The sequence below is a fragment of the Mus caroli genome, unplaced genomic scaffold, assembly GCF_978045245.1.
Source record: "Mus caroli unplaced genomic scaffold, Mus_caroli_1 scaffold_4, whole genome shotgun sequence".
NCBI lineage: Eukaryota > Metazoa > Chordata > Mammalia > Rodentia > Muridae > Mus > Mus caroli.
The window spans coordinates 117,419,810-117,439,616 of NW_028227259.1; the positions used below are offsets into that span (position 1 = coordinate 117,419,810).

The 19,807-nt window shown below is 51.1% G+C and overlaps 1 protein-coding gene across 3 annotated transcripts in view; it reads right to left on the reverse strand.

Moving 5' to 3' along the window:
• Sgsm1 (small G protein signaling modulator 1) overlaps positions 1 to 17,596 on the reverse strand; it is a 68,284-nt gene extending 50,688 nt beyond the window's left edge. For 2 of the 3 annotated variants that reach the window (XM_021162349.3, XM_029477921.2), the window contains exons 1-2: positions 17,511 to 17,596; positions 17,385 to 17,428 (exon numbers count right to left, since the gene is read on the reverse strand). In XM_021162349.3, the coding sequence (XP_021018008.1) occupies positions 17,385 to 17,428; positions 17,511 to 17,529 (63 nt within the window). In that variant the 5' untranslated portion in view covers positions 17,530 to 17,596. Of the gene's footprint in view, positions 1 to 5,834; positions 5,895 to 17,384; positions 17,429 to 17,510 lie in introns of those variants that run through there. The other variant, XM_085837033.1, reaches the window with a different exon arrangement.
• Between the last annotated feature and the right edge of the window lie 2,211 nt (positions 17,597 to 19,807).

Below are 19,807 nucleotides of genomic sequence, written 5' to 3' on the forward strand. Positions count from 1 at the left end.
GGAAGTTGAGCCCCTTTCCTGAGGTTACACAGTATGGAGCCTGGGGCTGTCACATGGGTGGGTGAGGGGTGGGTACAGCCAAGACCCTCCCACCTTTGCTGGCCCCAGGTCTAGCTGGATGATTTCGCAGGAGTTCATGACTGGCTCAGCCCGAGGCTAGAAAAGGAAATTTATGTATTTATTTTTTATTTTTAAAATTGGTTTCAAGACATGGTTTCTCTGTGTAGTCCTTACTGTCCTGGAACTCACTCCGTAGACCAGGCTGGCCTTGAATTCAGAAATTCGCCTCTCTCTGCCTCCCAAGTGCTGGGATGAAAGGCGTGTGCCACCATGCCCGGCGAAAAGGAAATTTAAAAGGCTGGTGAACCACACCAGGGTGGAAGGTTCCCTCCCACAGAAGGCCACCAAAGCCTGTGGAGGAGGGCACCATCTTCAGCAGGAGGCATAAGGCTTTGCCAATGTAAAGAAGAGGAGCTCTCTGGACAGACCAGGAGCAGAGCATTCTGGGAGGAGGGATGGAGGCCAGCCAAGCCCTCTTACCCTGGCACATTTCCAGGTGTGGCCTCAGATTCTGTCAGCTCAGCAAATTTAAGTTAGGGTCGTGGTGGGGCATAGGCTGACATCCTGATCCTTGGGGCCTGCAAAATTTTCCACGCTTCAGTCTAGCGCACACGGGGTGATGGAGATGCCACCCCCAGAGTCACATGGACCTTGCTAGTTCCGTTCTGCTGGCACCTTGGGGTGGCCTGCTGCGAAGTGGGACCTACTCCTCCTCACTGCTGCCACGAGGGCATGGATGAAAGGCTGACAGGCCACCCACAGCACACAATAGGTGCTTTATTTTTGAGGAAGGGTCTCATGTAGCCCAGGCTGACCTCAAACTTTCTATGCAGCTGAGAGTGCCCTTGAACTCATGGTCCTCCTAGCCTCCATACCCCGCAACCCTGCAAGTTGTAGAATTACAGGCCTGAATCACCACTCCTGGTGACTGGGCAAGACAGTGCAGAGGGCCCCCTATCTTGTATTCTTTCCAAGGCCCCAGCTAACTTATATTTCTGTTATACTGCCTGCATGCGCAGCCTCAGTGCAGCTGCTGAGAAAAACACCAGGATATGGTTTCCACTAAATAAATAAATAAATCCCCCAAAACAAAACACAAAAAAACCCACCTTAGTTTAAACACCAAATACTAACTACACTTGGGTCCGGAATACCAGAGTGTAGTCTCAGCCGACTGGAATAAAGACTTTTTAATGACTATAAAACGACTGATTGGCCATCTCTGGTGTGCTCCCCGTAACAGCACCATAAGAGAACTGTGTACGCAAGCCTCCAAGAGCTAAGGCTCTTCCCCAATGGTCATACAGCCAGAAAAGATCAAGGTCAGGATTCGAACTCAGTTCTCTCTGACGACCCGGCACTCTGCTTCCAGCTCTGAACACCTAAGGAGCTGGGAACTCTATGGAAAGGGATTCTCATCTGGATATAGATCTGTGGCAGGGAAAGGGATGGATCTGGGACCACAGGCCAAGGCTGGGAGTCAGGAGGGTGAGGTGTGCAGAGAGGATGCTGTCAGAGATGCCCTGCAGGGACCTTTTGGGAGGCCACAGGGGTTCAAGGCAACTGGTCAACTTTTATTCTCCAGCGACCACTGTGTGTCTGGTATCTGGCCTCGTTCCCCCACAACAGAGCTTGTTCTTTTGGAAACCCCTAAGAACTGGTGGGAGGTGGAGGGGCTGGAGAGATGGCTCAGTGGTTAAGGCTACTGACCTCCTAAAGGACCCAGCTTCACCTCCCAGAACCCAACAGTCACTCACAATTGTCTATAATTACATACAGTTCTAGAGGATCCTCTGGCCTCTGTTGGCGTTTACATGGTGCACATACATAAATGCTGACCAACTTCCACACACAGTAAATAAGTAGAAGTTAATATATATATATATATATATATATATATATATATATATATCCTGGCATAGTGGCACACACCTTTAATCCCAGCACTCAGGAGGTAGAGGAAGGCAGGTCAATGATTTCAAGGCCAGCCTGGTCTACAGGTGAGTTCCAAGATAGCCAGGGCTATAGAGAGACCCTGTCTCAAACAAGAAAAGCAGAGTCTAAGAGCCCATCCTAAGCTGGGCATAGTGATTCAGTCCTGAAATTCAGGCATCCAAAAAGGGCAAGGAAGACCAGGCTGTCTAGAAAAGCCTGGCCTGAAAAGCAGAGACCTTTTCTTTTTTATTTTTTTTTTAATATTTATTTGTTTGTTTATGAGTGATCTGTCTTCACACACACCCAGAAGAGGGCATCGGATCCCATTACAGATGGTTGTGAGCCCCCATGTGGTTGTTGGGAATTAAACTCAGGACCTCTGGAAGAGCAGCCAGCACTCTTAACCCCTGAGTCATCTCTCCATCCCGGAGACCTTTTTTTTTGGGGGGGGGTGTTCAAGACAGGGTTTCTCTGTATAGCCCTGGCTGTCCTGGAGCTCACTTTGTAGACCAGGCTGGCCTGGAACTCAGAAATCCACCTGCCTCTGCCTCCCAAGTGCTGGGATTAAAGGCATGCGCCACCACACCCGGCTCTGGAGACCTTTTCTAAAACCAGGAGGAAAAAAAAAAAACAGCAAACGAACAAACAAAACAAAACAAAACAAAAAACAAAGTAGAGCTGCCCAGCTGGGTCTCACTCTCTGGGAGAGCTGGCACACAGAGATCTACAAGGGAATGTGAAGGTGAGATGGTACTGACTCTCCACCCACAGGGGGCACTCACAGGCCTTGTGTGAATGGCCTGTGAGTCTCCACTCAAGACTGCTCAGGGACACAGCTGGCAGCCCTGCCCCTCCACGTAGGCTGCCACACCTGCCTCCATTCAGACACCAGCTCGGCCCTTCCCCCTGCCCCCTCACCTGTAAATATTTAAACAGCACAGTAGAACTGGATTTCCAGAGAGAGCCAGGGCAGGCTGGGAAGTCAAGCAGGTCTTCCCCAAGCCAGAGAGCTGTTCCTGGGCCTCCTGCCACCCCGCTTGATGACCACCACGTATCCACACCCTCCCACAACCCACCTGGAGCTCTGCCAGGTTCCAAGTGGATGCCCAGGTTATGTTGAAATCTTTGATTTGGATCGGACCCCTTGCCCCAGTCCACAGAGCCGGGTTAAGAATTCCAGAATCTGCAGGCAGAATGCCTCCCCAACAAGGCTGCATAAAACTGCTCCAAATCAACAGGGCCTTCTAGGCACAGAGATAGAGCAGGAAGGGTCCCTTCGGAGCCTCTAGACCCAGATCATCTCCTGTAATTCACAAGGTGAGCTCCCATGGAGAAGGTGGGCCCTGGGCCACTCTGCCCAGTTGTAAGTGGTTCCTTGAAAGGATTCTCCAGCCCTCTTTCTAAAACCATCTAGAATAGCTGTATTTAACCTGTAGGCTGTGACCCTCTCGGAGGTCACCTATCAGATATTTACATTATGATTCATAACAGTAGCAAGATTACAGTTATGCAGAAGCAACAAAAATAATTTCATGGTTGGGGAGACATCACAACATGAGGAACTGTGTTAAAGGGTCACAGCGTTAGGAAGGTTGAGAATCGCCATTCTAGAGCAATGTCACATCCCTTCCAGAATGCTCCATCCTCACACAGCATCTCGCTCTGGCTCTTCACAGTTTGCTGAATAACTTTTGGGGATCCTGAGCCCCTGCAATCACAGCAGGCATTCATGTGTGATGGTGACCACTCTGAGGCTGTCACCACCACTAATGCCAGTCACCTGTGCTTCCCGATAGGGCGTGGACGTCAAAGACCAAAGTCAGCAGAGGTTTCCCATAAAGGGCCAGAACAAAAACTTTCTGGGTGTGGGGAGAATGGCCAGACTTAGCACAGAATAGCCCGACCCACCCAGATTTCAGAGACGGGGGGTTGGGGGGGATCGTGTTAGTAAAAACACGTATCAGATATTGTACAGAGCATTGTGTGGAGTCTTCTCGGAAATTCAACAGGGCATTCTGAGTTTTTATTTGGGAAACCTGAGGGCCGGACTTAAGGACCACAGTCTAGGTCACATGAGCTCTTTCATTTTTACCTTTAAAAGTGTTAAAACAAACGGCTTGCCTTAACAGTGGACACACACACTGGACTTGGCCCATAGGCGCCCCCCACGCCCTGTTGGAGGCATGCACTACACAGGCTTGCATAGAAGTCCCCGGAGGCGTGGCTCATCTAAGGTCTGCAAACTCCCCTGGGCACAGCTAAGCCCCCTCCTGTCCCAGCTGGCACCCGCGGAGGGTAGCCAAAGCCTAGGTAGGTGTGTGATGGAGCCAGGAGGCTGTATCTGGGATGGAGTCTCTGGGCACCATGCCTGTTACCTTCCAGAGGAAGATGTTATGATGAACGCCTGAGGGCTTTATAGGGTAGCTTAAAAAATAACCCTTGTCAGAGGAGTATGAGGAAGGAGGGGTGACCCAAAGGCTACTTAGCATTCACTGGACTATCAGGGTGATAGACCGGAGGCACTATAGTTCTGCTTGACTCAAAGGCACCTCCCAGGGTTGAAGAGATGGCTGGGCAGGTAAAATGTTTGCTGAGCCAGCTTGAGGGTCTGAGTTCGGATCCCAAGAACCCAATGACAGCATGAGAACCGTTCTCCAAAGCACAAGAACTTGGCTCTAAGGGACCCGAGAGGGAGATCAGAGGGGGCTCCCTGGAGGTGGTGACGCCCCACAATCTGAAAGACAAGACAAAACTACTATTGTAGGCCTCAATTTCCCCAGCTGTAAAGCAGAGAAAAGAACCCGCCTATATCTGCCTCTACAGAGCTCCAGGAAGGGAGGGGCAGGCGCGGAGACCCCGTGGCAGGAAAAGCTGCCAGTTTCTACTGTTTCTACTTTGCTATGGGTGAGACACGTAGAAAAGGAGAGTTCCGGAGCGGGCGGGGGGGGGGGGGCGGGGGGGGAGTGGGGTGGGGGAACAAGGGAGTATTTTGAGAGGCTCCGCCCACAGTCACAAGCAGACCTGGAGGAAGAAGGAGGAGGCTTGTTCCAAGCTGCTGTTTCCACGTTGGCTCCAGCTTCCTCCGCCTCCCCACACCCCGTCCCTTCACAGGTGTCACGCTCTCCTGCAGGAGCCAGAGGACATGGGACTCCCACCGCCTGACCTCTGCTTATGCATCCCTCTCAGTGCCAGTCACTTTCTGTTCCTATCTCGGTCCCCAGCTCCAGGAAGGAAGGGATCCCCGTCCCCGTCCCCCTCCTCCCCACCCACAGGGCAAATCCCCGTTAAAAATCAGCTAGTGACCGCGATTTGAGGTCCACAGGAGGGTGTGCTCAGGTTCTATGCAAATGATATGCAAATAAATGCGTTTGAGTATCTCGAGGGCGTAGGGACTCCCAACTCTCTGAAATCCCAAAATCACTGTGCTGAAAGCCTTTCCCAGGCTGACTTCAGGGTGTTGTAAGTAACAACCCGCAATGGCCACCTGTGGAGGCACTCAGCTTGGCAGTGACAGAGATCCAAAGCCTGAATTATCTATCCATACTGGGCCAGGCACCTAGTAAACTGTCTCATTCCTTCCTTCCCTTCCTCATTCATTCATTCATTCATTCATTCATACAACAGCTGCCTGCAGGCACTTGCTACAAGTAGGTGTTATGCGTGTGAGCCCAAAGATCCATGGTAACCTCGCCTTATCGGTGTTCCTTCTGTGTTCCCAGCCAGACTGAAGCCTGTGACAGAGATCAGAGATCAGGTGGAGACCCCAGCAGCAGGGCCCAGGCAGCTGCCTGCTGCTCCCTTGGCCTGTGAAACTGAACGCTAGGATCAGGGTCACGTACCATTCCTGGTTCTCCAGCCTTGATTCAGCTACCACGGGTCACCTCTCCCAGCCCACCTGACACACACCAGCTCCCTGGAGAGAACCGTGCTGGCAAAGGAACATGCATCCTCATATGCCAGTTACCAGGACAAAGAAGGCAGTGCTCAAAGGCGATGCCATTTATGGCATTCTGGAACAGGTGCACACAGGAGGGTGGGGGGAGGGGTGAAGAGACTAGAGACTGCAGGTCACCAGGGCTAAACGGGGAGGGGGACTCAAAGGATGTGAAGGGCAGTGATGGGATTCTCTTGTGCATACTTGTCCAGGTTACATGATGGGTCCTTGAAGACTCCTTACCATCATGGTGCAGCCCTCTGCCTCCAGGAAGCAGATTCTGGGGAAGGCCTGTATGCGGCAAGATGAGGGTATTTGGGGATGGGCCATGTCTGCTCAATTTATCTGGGTCCCTACAACTTTATAAAAGGAAACATTTATTAGAAAGGAAGAAACATGCTTCACTCTGTGTCCTTGGAAGATGCGGCAGGCAGGGAGGGAGCCTGGCCCTCCAGCCAACAGGCCAAGCTGCCTCCTTCGCAAACCCCTCCTCCTGCCTGACTCCCCGCAGCTTGACCCACAGTGGTCCTCAGAGTCTGCACAGAGATGCTTCTGGCAGTGACAGCATGAAAAGCCCTCACTGCCTTCCTCTAGTGCAGGAGAGTGAGCAGGAGACCGCTCAGCGTCCCAGGAGTGTGGCTCTTGATGTCCAGCCCTGCCGGCCACATCCAGGCCACTCTCCTCTAGGCACTTCCTGCCTCAGTGCCTTGGCCCCGCCTTTCCCCATTCTGCACAGGTCCTTTGCACCCATGAAACTATCTGCTTGATAGCACCTTCTCCAGGATGCCCACCCCGACTGCCACTCCTTTCGCCCCCTTCCCCCAGCCCCAGGCTCTCTCCCTTGCAAGTTCCTCACTCCTTTCTGTTTGCTAGTCTCTCCCGCTCTGTGAGCTCCTGAGGAGAGGGTTCACCTAGCTCACAGATGTCTCCCAGCTTCCTTGTTCACAGACAGCTCCAGGTCAGACCTGTCACTCTCTCTTTCTCATTCCTACTCCTCTTATGTGGCACTGATAGGAGAAGCCAGGACTGGGAAGATGACCCACAGCATGGGCCGTGTGTGTGTGTGTGTGTGTGTGTGTGTGTGTGTGTGAGCTGAAGGGCAGGCTAGAGAGCTGTGACGCTCTTGGGAAATCTCCCCCACCCTCTCCCAACCCACCTGCTCTAAATAGGTGTTGGGACTGGCGGATGGAGGTCTGTGGCTCAGGCGACTGGGCGACAGTTAATGGTTTACCTGATGGATATAAATAGGTACTGGGCGGGGTTCCCTGACCATCTGAGGCCCCGAGGACTGCCCAAACCCCCACAACCACAGAGAAAGGTGTTTTCAACAGCGGGTGAGGTTTCTACCAACCCCCCTCCCTTTATCTCCTGTACCAAGGCCTCAGGCCCCCAGGAACCCTGCACTTCTTCTGGGATGAGGGAGTTGAGAAGAGGAGCCTCAGCCTCCTCCACACCCAGAAAAAGAAAGAAAGAAAGAAAGAAAGAAAGAAAGAAAGAAAGAAAGAAAGAAAGAAAGAAAGAAAGAAAGAAAGAAAGAAAGAGAAAAAAACGTGCTTCACATCCCACCCACAGCCTAGAGCCGCCAGCCTCCTCCCTGGTGCGCTGCCCACCGCTCGCGGCTGAGCTCCCTGGCAACGCCCGGGTCTCCAGACGCACAGGCCTGTAGATGAGCAACATACGCAGATGCCCCCCCCCCAAAGAACCTCTAACTTGGGAAGGTGTGAAAAAAAAAGCCTTAGGGGGCTGCTTAAAACACTTATACGTGCCGGGCGGTGGTGTCGCACGCCTTTAATCCTAGCACTTGGGAGGCAGAGGCAGGCGGATTTCTGAGTTCGAGGCCGGCCTGGTCTAAAGTGAGTTCCAGGACCGCCAGGGCTACACAGAGAAACCCTGTCTCGAAAAACCAAAACAAACAAACAAACAAAAAACCACCACCAACAACAACAAACACTTATAAGCGCGGAGCATGATGGCGCGCACCTTTAATCTCAGCACTGGGCACGTAGGGAGTGGGGTGGGGTACAGGCAGGCGGATCTCTGTGAGTTCGCCGCTAGTCTGGTCTACAGAGCAAGTTCTAGGACAGCCAGGGCCACACAGAGAAATTGGCTGAAGGAAAAGCAGTATGAATGTTGTTTGTAAGGGATGGTTTCAGATCCTGACACCACCTGCTACCTGCTGTGTGTCCTTCCTTTAAACGGCTCTAAAATGAGGTAACACAGAGGCCTGCTCCTCAGATGGCTGCAATATGTTTGTATTGCACGTGTGAATGTATATCAATCACTTGGCAGAATAGCTAGAATGTGATAGAACTTTCTAGAAATGCCCTATAGACCCTTTGCCCCATTCGGTAGCAATAGCTCTGTGAATCTACCGAGCACTTGCAAAAGAACTGGGATTACTGAACAATTGGGGTCTAATTTTCACAGGTGCGCACCCTCAGGTGCCAGCCCTCGACTCCACCCTTTGTTTTTTTGTTTCTCATGCCAGGTCAACTGTGCTGCGAGTTCCTGATCTTCCTGGCTCCGCCTCTCACCTCCTGCAGGTGAGCTAGGGAGCAATGCAGCCCCTTACGTTTCTTAACAGTGGACCAGTAAGTAGGGGCTTGTGGCTAAGTCACGCATGCGCACTGGCACAGATTGGAATTAGGCTCTTCAAGGGCCCTTATAGAACTGGAGAGCACGCGGTGTTCGAGTTTGTGTCATGCTGTGCCACCGGAGTGAGGGACAGCCCCTCAGAATCTCTTTGTTGAAAACTTTAGGCTGCAAGTGATGGCGCTGGAGGCGGGGCTTCTGGGAAGTGATGAGGTCAAGGGCGTGGCCTCGAGGTGGGTTTGCGTCCTGGGAAGAAGCCGCAGAGCACAGTGATAGTCTGTCCGCCTCCCTAGAGCTGGGCAGCCCTGACCTCCAGCCGCCTGCTTTCCGGATGAAGGAGACGCAGGCAGGAGGCCAAGCTCCCTTCTGGCTGTGGGCAGCTGTGGTTCCAGCTCAGTGTCCTGCTCTCTGGCTGCCATCTCCTACCCATGCTCCTCTGCTCTGCCCTTCCAGGTTTGACCAATCACAGCAACCTGTCCCCGCTGTGGTGGGCACAAAAGGATCGGGTGACCCAGGCTGGACCAGATCCAAAGCCAAGGAAATTTTCTATCCTGTGATATCAATGTCGTGGGCAGATTGGGCGCCCGAGGACGCTGGGCAACAGACTACCTCCTCGCAAAGCCAATGAACACCGCCAAAGGCAACCCACAGCGGCGGGGGAGTCTGAGGACATCCCCGGAACCCCGGGATGCAGCTGTACCTAAACCTGCTCACCCCAAACTTCCCAAACACTTGAACTGAGAAATCCGCCATTAACCCCTTCACTTTGAAATTTATTTTTCTAGCTACTTTTAGTAGGGCTGACTGAAGCTGAAATGGACAGAAGACAGATCTTGTTCTGCTGCGTTTTTGGCTGTGTGAGCTTCTCTGTGTTTATTAACCTCTTTAGCCTTCAGTCTCCCTGTCGGGAGGGGACCAGCTGCCTGGTCCACGGGAGGACTGCGTTGTTCTTAAATGAGAAACGGAAAAGCACTTAGCATCCGTGCTCAGTAAATGGAGGTTGTTACAGTTTTACTAATTAAGCATAATTTACTAAACAAGAATAACCAGAAGGGAATGCATTCAATGCCTGAATATCATCAGGTCTAAATTACCAGGGATCTGAAATTATTATTATTATTTAAACAAGAATAACCAGGAAGGAATGCGTTCAGTGCCTGAGTATCACCAGGTCTCTAAATTACCAGGGATCTGAATTTATTCATTTATTCAGGACAAATCATGTAGTCCAAGCTGGCCTCGAACTCACTATGCAGCTGTCTTTGAACTCCTGATTCTCCTGCCTCCACCTCCCTAGTGCTGGGATCTCAGGCACACGACCTTGCCTGGCTCCCCACGTGGTTTCTTGGTATTTTTTGTTTTGCTGTTGTGTTTTTTGAGATGGAATCTCTACACAGCTCTGACTGTCCTGGATCTCACGATGTACCTTATTACCGGCACGGAACTCACAAGAGGTCATCCACCTGCCTCTGCGCACAGTCTGTCTCTGTGAAGAAGGAACCAGAGTCCATTCTTCAAGTTTCCCAACTATTGAAAGAAAGAAATATCACTGTCAGCATTGAGAAAATGGGAACACAACAGCAGCGGTGGGGGTGGAGGTGCATGCCCAGTGAGCCTGGTTTCTTCCTCAGGCCGAACACTATCTCCTGTGGACTGACAAGAAAACAGAGCTAGAAGAAAGACCCTGCTGTCCACCCCAGAACAGGGACACGACCTGCCAAAGGCTCAGCTATTCTGACTCAACTTCTAAGAGAGGACAGTGGGTTTTGGGACAGTAGGGACAGTGCTGTCACTACATGGGAGAGATGGCTCAGAGGTTAAGAGCACTGACTGCTCTTCCAGAGGTCCCGAGTTCAATTCCCAGCAACCACATGGTGGCTCACAACCATCTGTAATGGGATCTGACGCCCTCTTCTGGTATGTCTGAAGACAGCTACAGTCATACATAAAATAAATAAGTTTAAAAGCAAAAGAGAAAAAAGAAATTAAAACTTAAAAGGGGAGGGGGGCTGGAGAGATGGCTCAGCGGTTAAGAGCACTGACTGCTCTTCCAGAGGTCCCAAGTTCAATTCCCAGCAACCACATGGTGGCTCACAACCATTTGGAATGGGATCTGATGCCCTTTTCTGGTGTGTCTAAACACCGCTATAGTGTACTCACACATTAATACAAACAAGAAAGGGCTTGCTTGTTGACACCAGAGTTCATGACAAACACCACATGTGAGACACACGTGAGAATATACCTCGGAAGGAAGAACACACAGGGGCTGATGCAAAAAAGCACAGCCATCACAAAATGTCCAAGTGGGACACAAGAAGGCTGATGCTCAGCCGAAAGGGGCACATGGGCTGGGGAGAACGGGGTGTCCTGATCCAGGATGGAGGAGAACTCTATCACACGGACTCTACCTTTCCAGTATTGAGTCTGTATTCTTCATGGGATTTTGCTTTGACTTAAAAAAAAAAAAAAGTACTCATTTAAAGTATTATCCTTGTTATTGCTTGTTCCCACGGAGACTAATCAGCTGCTCTTGTTACATCTTAAACACAGACATGGCCAATTCCGAGCTGCATAAAGAGGTACTAGTGGGCTTTCTGAGCGGGGTGCCAGCCAATTAGGATGCTCAGAGGTCTTCGGCTGGCCAACCTCACTCGCCTAGGAAGCAGGAAGAAGAGATGGGGCAAACTGGCTCCTTACAGAACAGCAGCAGCAGAGGCTGATGAGGGCTCCGGCTTTCTCACATCTCTCGCTAACATTCACATACGAGCATACCGGAATCTGATCGCCCCAAATGCCTGAACTAAGGCATTCATTTTTAGCCTTTCCTCCCTTTTACCAGGTTCTGTAGCCAGCAAATGCTGGCACTGGGGAGAAAGCAGTCCTGACCTTTCTGCTAATCTACATCAAATACATTTAGCAGAACCCTGAGCCATGGAGTTCTGTTCTCTGAGTGCCTCAGACAGGACACACACATGCACACACATCGCACGTTCACACCCACTCAGGGCAAGCAGTTTCAGAGCCTCTGCTCCACACAACAGGAGGAGTGAGAGCAGCTCCCAGCTCATTAACAAAAGAGCTCACAAAGAATGAGACAGAAAGCTGAACACAGTGGCGCACGCCTTTAACCCTAGTACTTGGGAGGCAGGTGGATATCTGTGAGTTCAAGACCAGTCTGGTCTACAGCATGAGATCCAGGATAGCCAGGGCTACACAGTGAAGGAAAGAGAGAGAGAGAGAGAGAGAGAGAGAGAGAGAGAGAGAGAGAGAGAGAGAGGCAGAGACAGACATACAGACAGATGGACAGACAGGAGGGGGAACATGAGTCCGAGCTTCCTCTGGTATGGAGGCCTTCCCCCTGCCCCACACTGCCCTCTCTCTATAATACCTTCATGTCCCTCTGGGGCTCACAATTCCACCATGGCTCTCAGCTCAGACTGAGCATCAAGTCTCCCTTGGCCGCAGGCATGATGAGCCCCCAGCCTTCCTCTGAGTTCATCTTCACTCTTGTTCGCTCTGCTCCAGCCCCACTGACCTCCTCCCAACTCAAGGACTCTGCACATGCTGGAGACTCAATGGAAGACATCAATAGTGACCCCTCTCTCTGCACAAAGACTGCCCCATCACAGAGGCCATCCCTGACCTCTCTGACCAGCCCTCCCTTCCATCTCTCCTCTGCCTTGTTTTCCCTCATAGCACTGAGCACCATCCATATGTTTATGGTTATATGTATACATGTAGGTGTATGTATATGTACATATCTATACATCGATTATATACACACAAATATGTTGATATTGTGTATATGAATGTATATGTATACATTTATACACATGTATGTATATATATACATATACATGTATGTATATACACATATGTTGCACACAAATGTTTATATTATGTAGATGTATGTGTATATATGTACACATTTATACATAAATGTGTATACATACACATATGCATATATACACAAATGTTTATATTATGTATGTGTATGTATATGCTTACATTTATACATAGATACACACATATATATTACACACAAATGTTTATATTGTGTGCATGTATGTGTATGTATATGTATACATGCATACAGATATGTACATATACATACACACATGTATATACACATAGATACACACATAGATACACATATATGTAAAAACATACATGTATGTATATACATGTATATGCACATATATCTATATATTGTATATATGTATATATCTAGTATATGTATGTATGCATGTATGTATGTATGTGTGGGTGTGCATGTATACACATGGAGGCTGAAAGTTGATGTCTGTACTCTTCCCCAGTCATTTTTCATCTTATTCCTTGAACTAGGATCCTCCACTAAACATGGAACTCACCGATTGGCTACGGTGTCTGTCCAGGAGCTCTGGGATCATCCTGACTCTGCCCTCCCAGTGCTGGGGTTACACATGTGTCTTGCTGTGCCCAGGTTTTACCCAAATACCTGGGATTTAAACCCAGACCCTGACGCTAGCAATAGGAAGCAATTTACTGCCTCCTCAGCCCCATGGTTCACATTCTCATCCGTGTCCCTGCTAAACTGTTCAGTGAGAGCGTAATTTCCCAAGCTGCAGCTTCCTGAACAGGGTCACACCCCAGGGATGCTCAATAAACATTTGTGGATGGAAGAACAGAAAGGCAGGGGAAGAAAGGATCAGAAGTCCTGTTCTAGGCAGGAGTCTTTGTTGGTGGACGGATTATAGAGAGGTGGTGGTGAAGTGGTCAGGGCTGGTCATGTTCATGATAGTGGTCAGGGCTGTGGTAATGGTAGTCATGGTGATGATGATGATGGTGGTGATTATGATGATGGTGGTGATGGTAATTGTAGTGGTGCTGGTGATGGTGGAAGGGGGGTGTAGATTGTGGGGGTGGTGGAGATAGTCGTAGTGATGGTGGTGAAGGGTGGTAGGTAGTGTAATGATGCTGGCACATGGGGGTATCTCGTATACCACAAGATGTTAAGCGGTACCCCTGGATTCTTCCTAAAGATGCTGGGAACACACACCGCTGTCGCAACCAAAATGTTTCCAGACACACCAGATGTCCCCTGGGGGCAGAGCTTCACATGTACACAGAAGACATATTAACCCCCGTGTGCGATTCGAGCCATGCGCGGTGACCTGTGTGCTATCTGGCAGCTGCTTTGAGGTGGCCAAGCTGTCCCCAGTCCTACATTAGAGCTGTCTGGTTCAAGTGAAGCCCGAGCGTCTCCATGGTAACACAGCTCAGGTCCCTCACGTTCCTTCAGCCTCCCTAGCACATCCCCCTTCATCTCCTCCTCCACTTCAGGGCTGGGGAATGGGGTGGGCTCAGCAGCAGCAGGATGGCTTCCCAGGACAGCTCCCTGCTCTCTCCCTTACCCCGTGCTAGCAACGGCTTCCCCAACAGGCTCTGTCTCCTAGCACTGACTCCTTCCAGGGGTCTCATCTGCTGCCCACCGGCCCCCGCTTTCTCCTTTCCAATTAAGAGGCCTGGCAGTAGCCAGAGGCAGGAAAACAAGGCGGTTAGTCACTTAGCTTCCGTTATCAACCTGGATCACGTGGCTGGCTCTTTTAATGGCTGTTGTCATGGCAACGGGAAGCCAGTCTCTGCTCGCTCTGGGAACCAAAACAAAATTAAGGGGTGGCTGCAGGGAGGGGAAGATTTCCCAGAGAGGAGGCTGCTTAGAGATGGGGGTAGGGGAGAGCTTTAGCTGGAGCAAACAGCTTCCCTGTGACACTGACCGGACCCCAGGGGAGCACAGGTGACAGACAGGGTGGATGTCAGGTGACAGGGTGGATGTCTGCACATAGCTTATCCTGCCCTCTGAGTCATCTTCATCCCTATTGTGAAAAAAAAAATGGACACCCAGACATGGGCAAAGATAAAGACAGATGCCTCTGAGAGACTGTGCAGTTCACAAGCCATCGGTTTGGGTGGCACCCACTCCTTGCCACCTTCCACATTCCCCAAGCTTCCTATGGTTCCCCTCTTGTTCCTTGTGTGTGTGTGTGTGTGTGTGGCACCTCTGTTTCCAGCAGGTTCCCCCTCTCTGCTCCAGCTGCCTCTGCACCCTCAAGTTCAACGTGTCCCTGCAGCTCAGCCGTCTGCGTCCCTTCTCTCTGCTGCGGCTTTCATGGTTCTCCATGGTCTCGTCCTGCAGGCTCACAGGTGTTTTTGTTCAGTGCTGAGGCATGCGTTATGGTCTTGTAAAGCAAGACCTCGAGTCCCTTCCAGAATCTTCCTCTTTCTCATGTCACTACTGAGTCTGCCTGCATCCTCTGCCTCTTCCAGCAGAACGTCTCCGTTCTGGCTCTCCAACTACAGCTCTAGTTGAACTTGGGGCTCCTTCCTGACCTACTAGACAGGTCCTGGGTCCTGACAGCTCCTCAGGCTGCCTCTGGACAGAGCTTCCAACTCCGCAGGCTCTGGGGCAGGCTTGCACAGCTGTCTGGCTATCTAGGGAAGTCCCTTGTCACCTCTTCCAGGAGGAAGAGGGAGACTGTGGTACACAGGGGTGTGGCTCATCTGAACTCAGAGACAGAGAAGACAGCACTTGCTGATCAGACTTTTAGGCAAATTTCTCCCTATCCATATCTATCTGACATTGGAGGAGTGGCTCATTACCCAAAGACGTGGCCAGAGGAAGCAGTGTACATAGAGGGTAAGCTTAGGGGACTTACTTGTGAGTTTGCAGATGGCAGACTTGCTCATGTTCTGCACTGGGTCTGTACACTTCAAACATGGCTTCCTGCCTCTGGCCACCCCATTCCCAGTAGGGTAATGGGAATCACGTCACCCCTGTACCCCAGGAGCTTGGAGGACCTGGGAGTGATTATACTACCTCTGGCCCTTCTTGGCTGGATGCTGTTAGAAGCCACTCCCCTACTGTAAGCCCCAGTTCTGTATCAACCATCTTCATAGGGTTACTATGTCTGCAGTGCACGCAGCACAAAAATACCCCAAAGAAGCTCAGATCCTCTGGGTGACCGACCTCCGTAAATGCAAGATTTAGAATCTGTGAGCAGTTTGTGACTGGGAATCCTGACTTCTGCTCCCAGCTTTGGAGCTTTTAGTAATCTGACAAAGCAGCAAGAAACTGTCCTTGCCTGTCCACTCTACTCTGGCTTGAGCCAAGAAGGTGGCTCACTCCAAACTTAGTGGTACCCCAGAAGCAGGGAATCCAGCAGACTTGTGGACATAGGGTGGAGATCAATATCCCCACAGCAATTCCAGGAACCCAAGCTAGACTGGGGAACCAGCAAGGGACATGTGTGTGGGCCATGGGACTGCATGCGTCACTCTGCAGATGGGGAAGGGGTGATCTTACAAAGAGAGGACTTAGGAAAGATGAACGCTGAGGGACCATGTGGCACAGCCATACACGGATGTTTCCTAGGTTCCCCAGGGTCTGCTGATCCTGTCTTTCATTGTACATCCTATTTGGTCAACCATTTCCCTTATAAAGTGGGGGTCAGCTCCAGACATGAGGAGCAAGCATTACAGCCAGGGCTGGGTAAAAACCACGACCTTCCAGCTTTAAACCTAAGGGCTGAGACCTTTCCCCGAAGGGCAGGGGTGTGAGGTTTCAGGGTTGGGGTCTGGATAGTATCTTCAAACAGGTCTTTACAAAGATGGAGGTAAAGACTTCTAGGCCTTTCTGAGGGACCCCCTTCTATCCATCTTACATATCACCTCGAAGGAAAATTCTAGAATCTGCAGTCATCCACAGAGCTAGTTCTTTAAAAGGAATGTGCTACACACAGAGACACAAACGCAGGGACACACCCACGATCCCCAAGAGGAGGAAGGAACTGGCAGCAGGTCTGGGCCTCCAACTGCCCAGGTGGCTGCCACCAGGAAGGGAGGCCCTCCTGAATGACACCCCTAACACACACACACACACACACACACACACACACACACACACACACACACACACAGCAGGTATACACACACCTCCATGCTCAGGAAGCAAGGGACAGACTCCAGCCTGGCTCACAGATTCACAGCCAGGCAAGGACTTGGGATAGGAACCCCAGGATGAAGACAAGGCAGCAGGGACGGGAATGGGGGTGGGGGGGTGACTGAAGGATAGGGCGGAGCCAAAATGGGAGGGCAATGCCACACCACATACATACTCAATTTTACCCATTCACACAAATACACATACGTAGACTCGCACAAGCACACACAATATATAGATCATCCTTAGGTATTTCCAGGCAGGTGCACATACATATATGCACATGTCCTGGGCAACATACATCTACACCACAGGCCCACAGACATCTAAACGCCGCCTCAGCCTTCTAAACTCTCCCAATTCCCATGGCCCTGGGATGTCACTGGCTGTGAACTCCGAGGTAAGGCTAGGATCTCAGCTGCTTCATCCCGGGGGGAGGCAGGCAGCCACTCCTGTCTGATCCCATGTATCAGTGGAGGGCACCTGCTCTGTGACCCTGGCCCAGGTCACAGGTTCTCCTGCACAAAGTCCCTGGCACCTAGAGGTGGCTCCAAGGACTGAGTATCTGACATGGGCTGGGGGATAGCTTCATGTTCCAAAATTGAACCTGTCCCCTCCCAAAACCTGATCTTCCCCGGGGATATTCCGCATCTCTAATGAGGAGCCCCGCATCACCCTACTCTACCCACAGTAGTGAGAACCTGCCCCTCCGCGAGGTCCCACCTAGACACCTTCCGATCCTACACCCAGAGGGCCCCACGCACTGAAACACCCGTTTTCCAGCGACCCCTCCCCAGCCCCCGCCCTGGTTAGCCATGCACAGCCACCGCCAGCCAGGTGCCCGCGGTGGCCCTGTCACCCTGGGGTGGCAGCCCCTACCTCCTTCTTCACAGTGCGTAGCAGCCTCTGGCGGGTCTCGGCCTCTGCGGGACAAGCAGGGAAGCGCGGTGAGCGGCACCGAGGCCGCGGGGCCTGGCCGCCCTCCCGCTGCCCGCCCGTGCTTACCCGCAGGGACCGAAGCCATGGCTCAAGCTGGTCGGTGCCCGGTTCCCGGACGCGTCCCCGCTCCGCGCCCTGCTGCAGCCGCGAGGGGGCGGGACCGGCAGGGGATGAATGACAGCCCAGGATGTAGACGTCAGAACCTGACATCCCGCCCACCCCACCCACGAGAGCTCAGCGCCGCCTCCTGGACAGCATACAGCAGAGCATCCGCATCCAGCCTCCTCCAGGCGTTAGCGACAGGCCTTGCCAAGTTGCCTAGGGTGACCTAAGATGCGGAACCGTGCTCCACATCCCGTGTGTCCATCCACGCGTATTTAGAAACGAGGCAAAGCCAGGCACGGGCCACACTCCTATCGACTCATCAGTGGAGAGACTGAAGCAGGGGACTCAACCTGGGCGACATAGCCAGACCCTGCCGCCACAATAAAACTCGACTCATCCTGTATAAAGTGGATATAAGTTCTAGAATGAGCTGATGATCAAGCGAGATATTTGATGTGTAATTCTCATCATAGACAAGACAAAAAAAAAAAAAAAGGGCCAGCTTTCATACGGGGTAGCTGCTGCTGTTTCATATACTCCCTTCCTCCGCCCCCTCCGCCCCCTCCCCTCCCCCCTCTTCCTCCTCTTTTTACTCCTCCTCTCTTCTCCCTTTCTCCCTTTTAAGACTCTAATCAGATACACTGACTCCCCATCTGGAAGAAGTCTGCCTCTTCTTCACTTGCTGCTTCCCCTCTACTGGGAACCAGGGTTCAGCCAGGATCTCTCGGTTCCAGGGTTGGGAGTTTGAAGGAAAGGAGATGGACACATTGCTTCGACACTCAGATGGTAGACAGTAAACCATCTGAGCGTGTGATAGAGCGTTGGAAGGTTCTAGAGGGACGTGGAGTCGATGCAGGGGAGATACCAGAGACCAGGGCTGTCCCGTGGAACAAGGGGCATCTTGCTGAGTTTTCTCTCTGAGCAAGAAGGAAAAGGAGGAGGCTGGGGAATGCTTGGGGAAGAGGAATCTGTACGGTTCAGCGGGTAAGAGCACTGACTGCTCTTCCAGAGGTCTGGAGTTCAAATCCCAGCAACCACATGGTGGCTCACAACTATCTGTAATGAGATCCGATGACCTCTTCTGGGGTGTGTGTGTGTGTGTATACCAGAACCCCTCTTGTGTGTGGCAGTAGTGTCTCTGTCACGATACTTCCCCCCCACACACACTCTCTCCTCCCCCACTCTCTCCAGTGAGGTGTGTTTAGTGTCTCCAGGATGCCACAGAATGAGAAATAAGGACTTGACAAATATAATTGAGGACTTACTACGTCCAGAGCTCTGGTTGCATAAACTTACCGAGCCTCCAGCCCCCCATGAGCCTCACACACAAAGAAAGTCAAGCCCAATATGTGGGAGAGTTTTCTTCAGGTCCATACACCAAGCAAGCAATAGCTCAAGCCATGGACCGGGTGGCTCATCTCACTCGGGGCAGGTTAAGAAGAATCAGATGTTTCTCACCACGCCCTTCAAACCTTCTCAGAGAACATGGAAGTTTTCCTCTAATATAAATGGTTTCTAATGGTGGTTTGAATATGCTTGGGTATCCTGGAACTTGCTCTGTAAACTCACCTTGAGCTCAAGAGATTTGCACGGCTCTATCTCCTGAATGCTGGGATCAAAGTCATGGTCCACCATGCCTGGACCTAAGCTTTCCTTCGCCTAGATCCCAAAGCTTGTGTCATCCCGGGTCAGTGTGACACACAGTCATATCTCCTTAGCTCCAAGTGAAACCAATAAGCTCATCATAATAATATACTACCCGCTGATTAGCTGCAGACAATAAGCTTAGCTGGGTGGGATCTTGCCCTGAGATCACCACTCCCTTAATCCGTTTATCTCCTTGAACGTAGGATTCGGCTCCCTTTCATTTCCTGGGGCCCCTTCATTACTTGAAGCACACATTTTGGACTTTTTTTCTTTTTAAGCTTGCTATGCTTGCTCAAAATGCTCTTCATAAGACTGAATCACAGGATTGTGTCTAAATTGGGGTTTCTATGAGACTTAATTGTTAATTCTGTCTAGGCTGGCCCATTAAGCCCCACTTAAAGCATTCCACGGCGTTCCAAACCCAAAGTCCCCAAACCCACATTCTTCCAAACAAAAGCATGGTCAGGCCTATGACAGCAATACTTCAGCCCTGCTACCAACTTCAGTCTTTTTATTTATTTATTTTTAAAAAAGATTTATTTACTTATTATATGTAAGTACACTGTAGCTGTCTTCAGACACACCAGAAGAGGGCATTGGATCTCAATGGA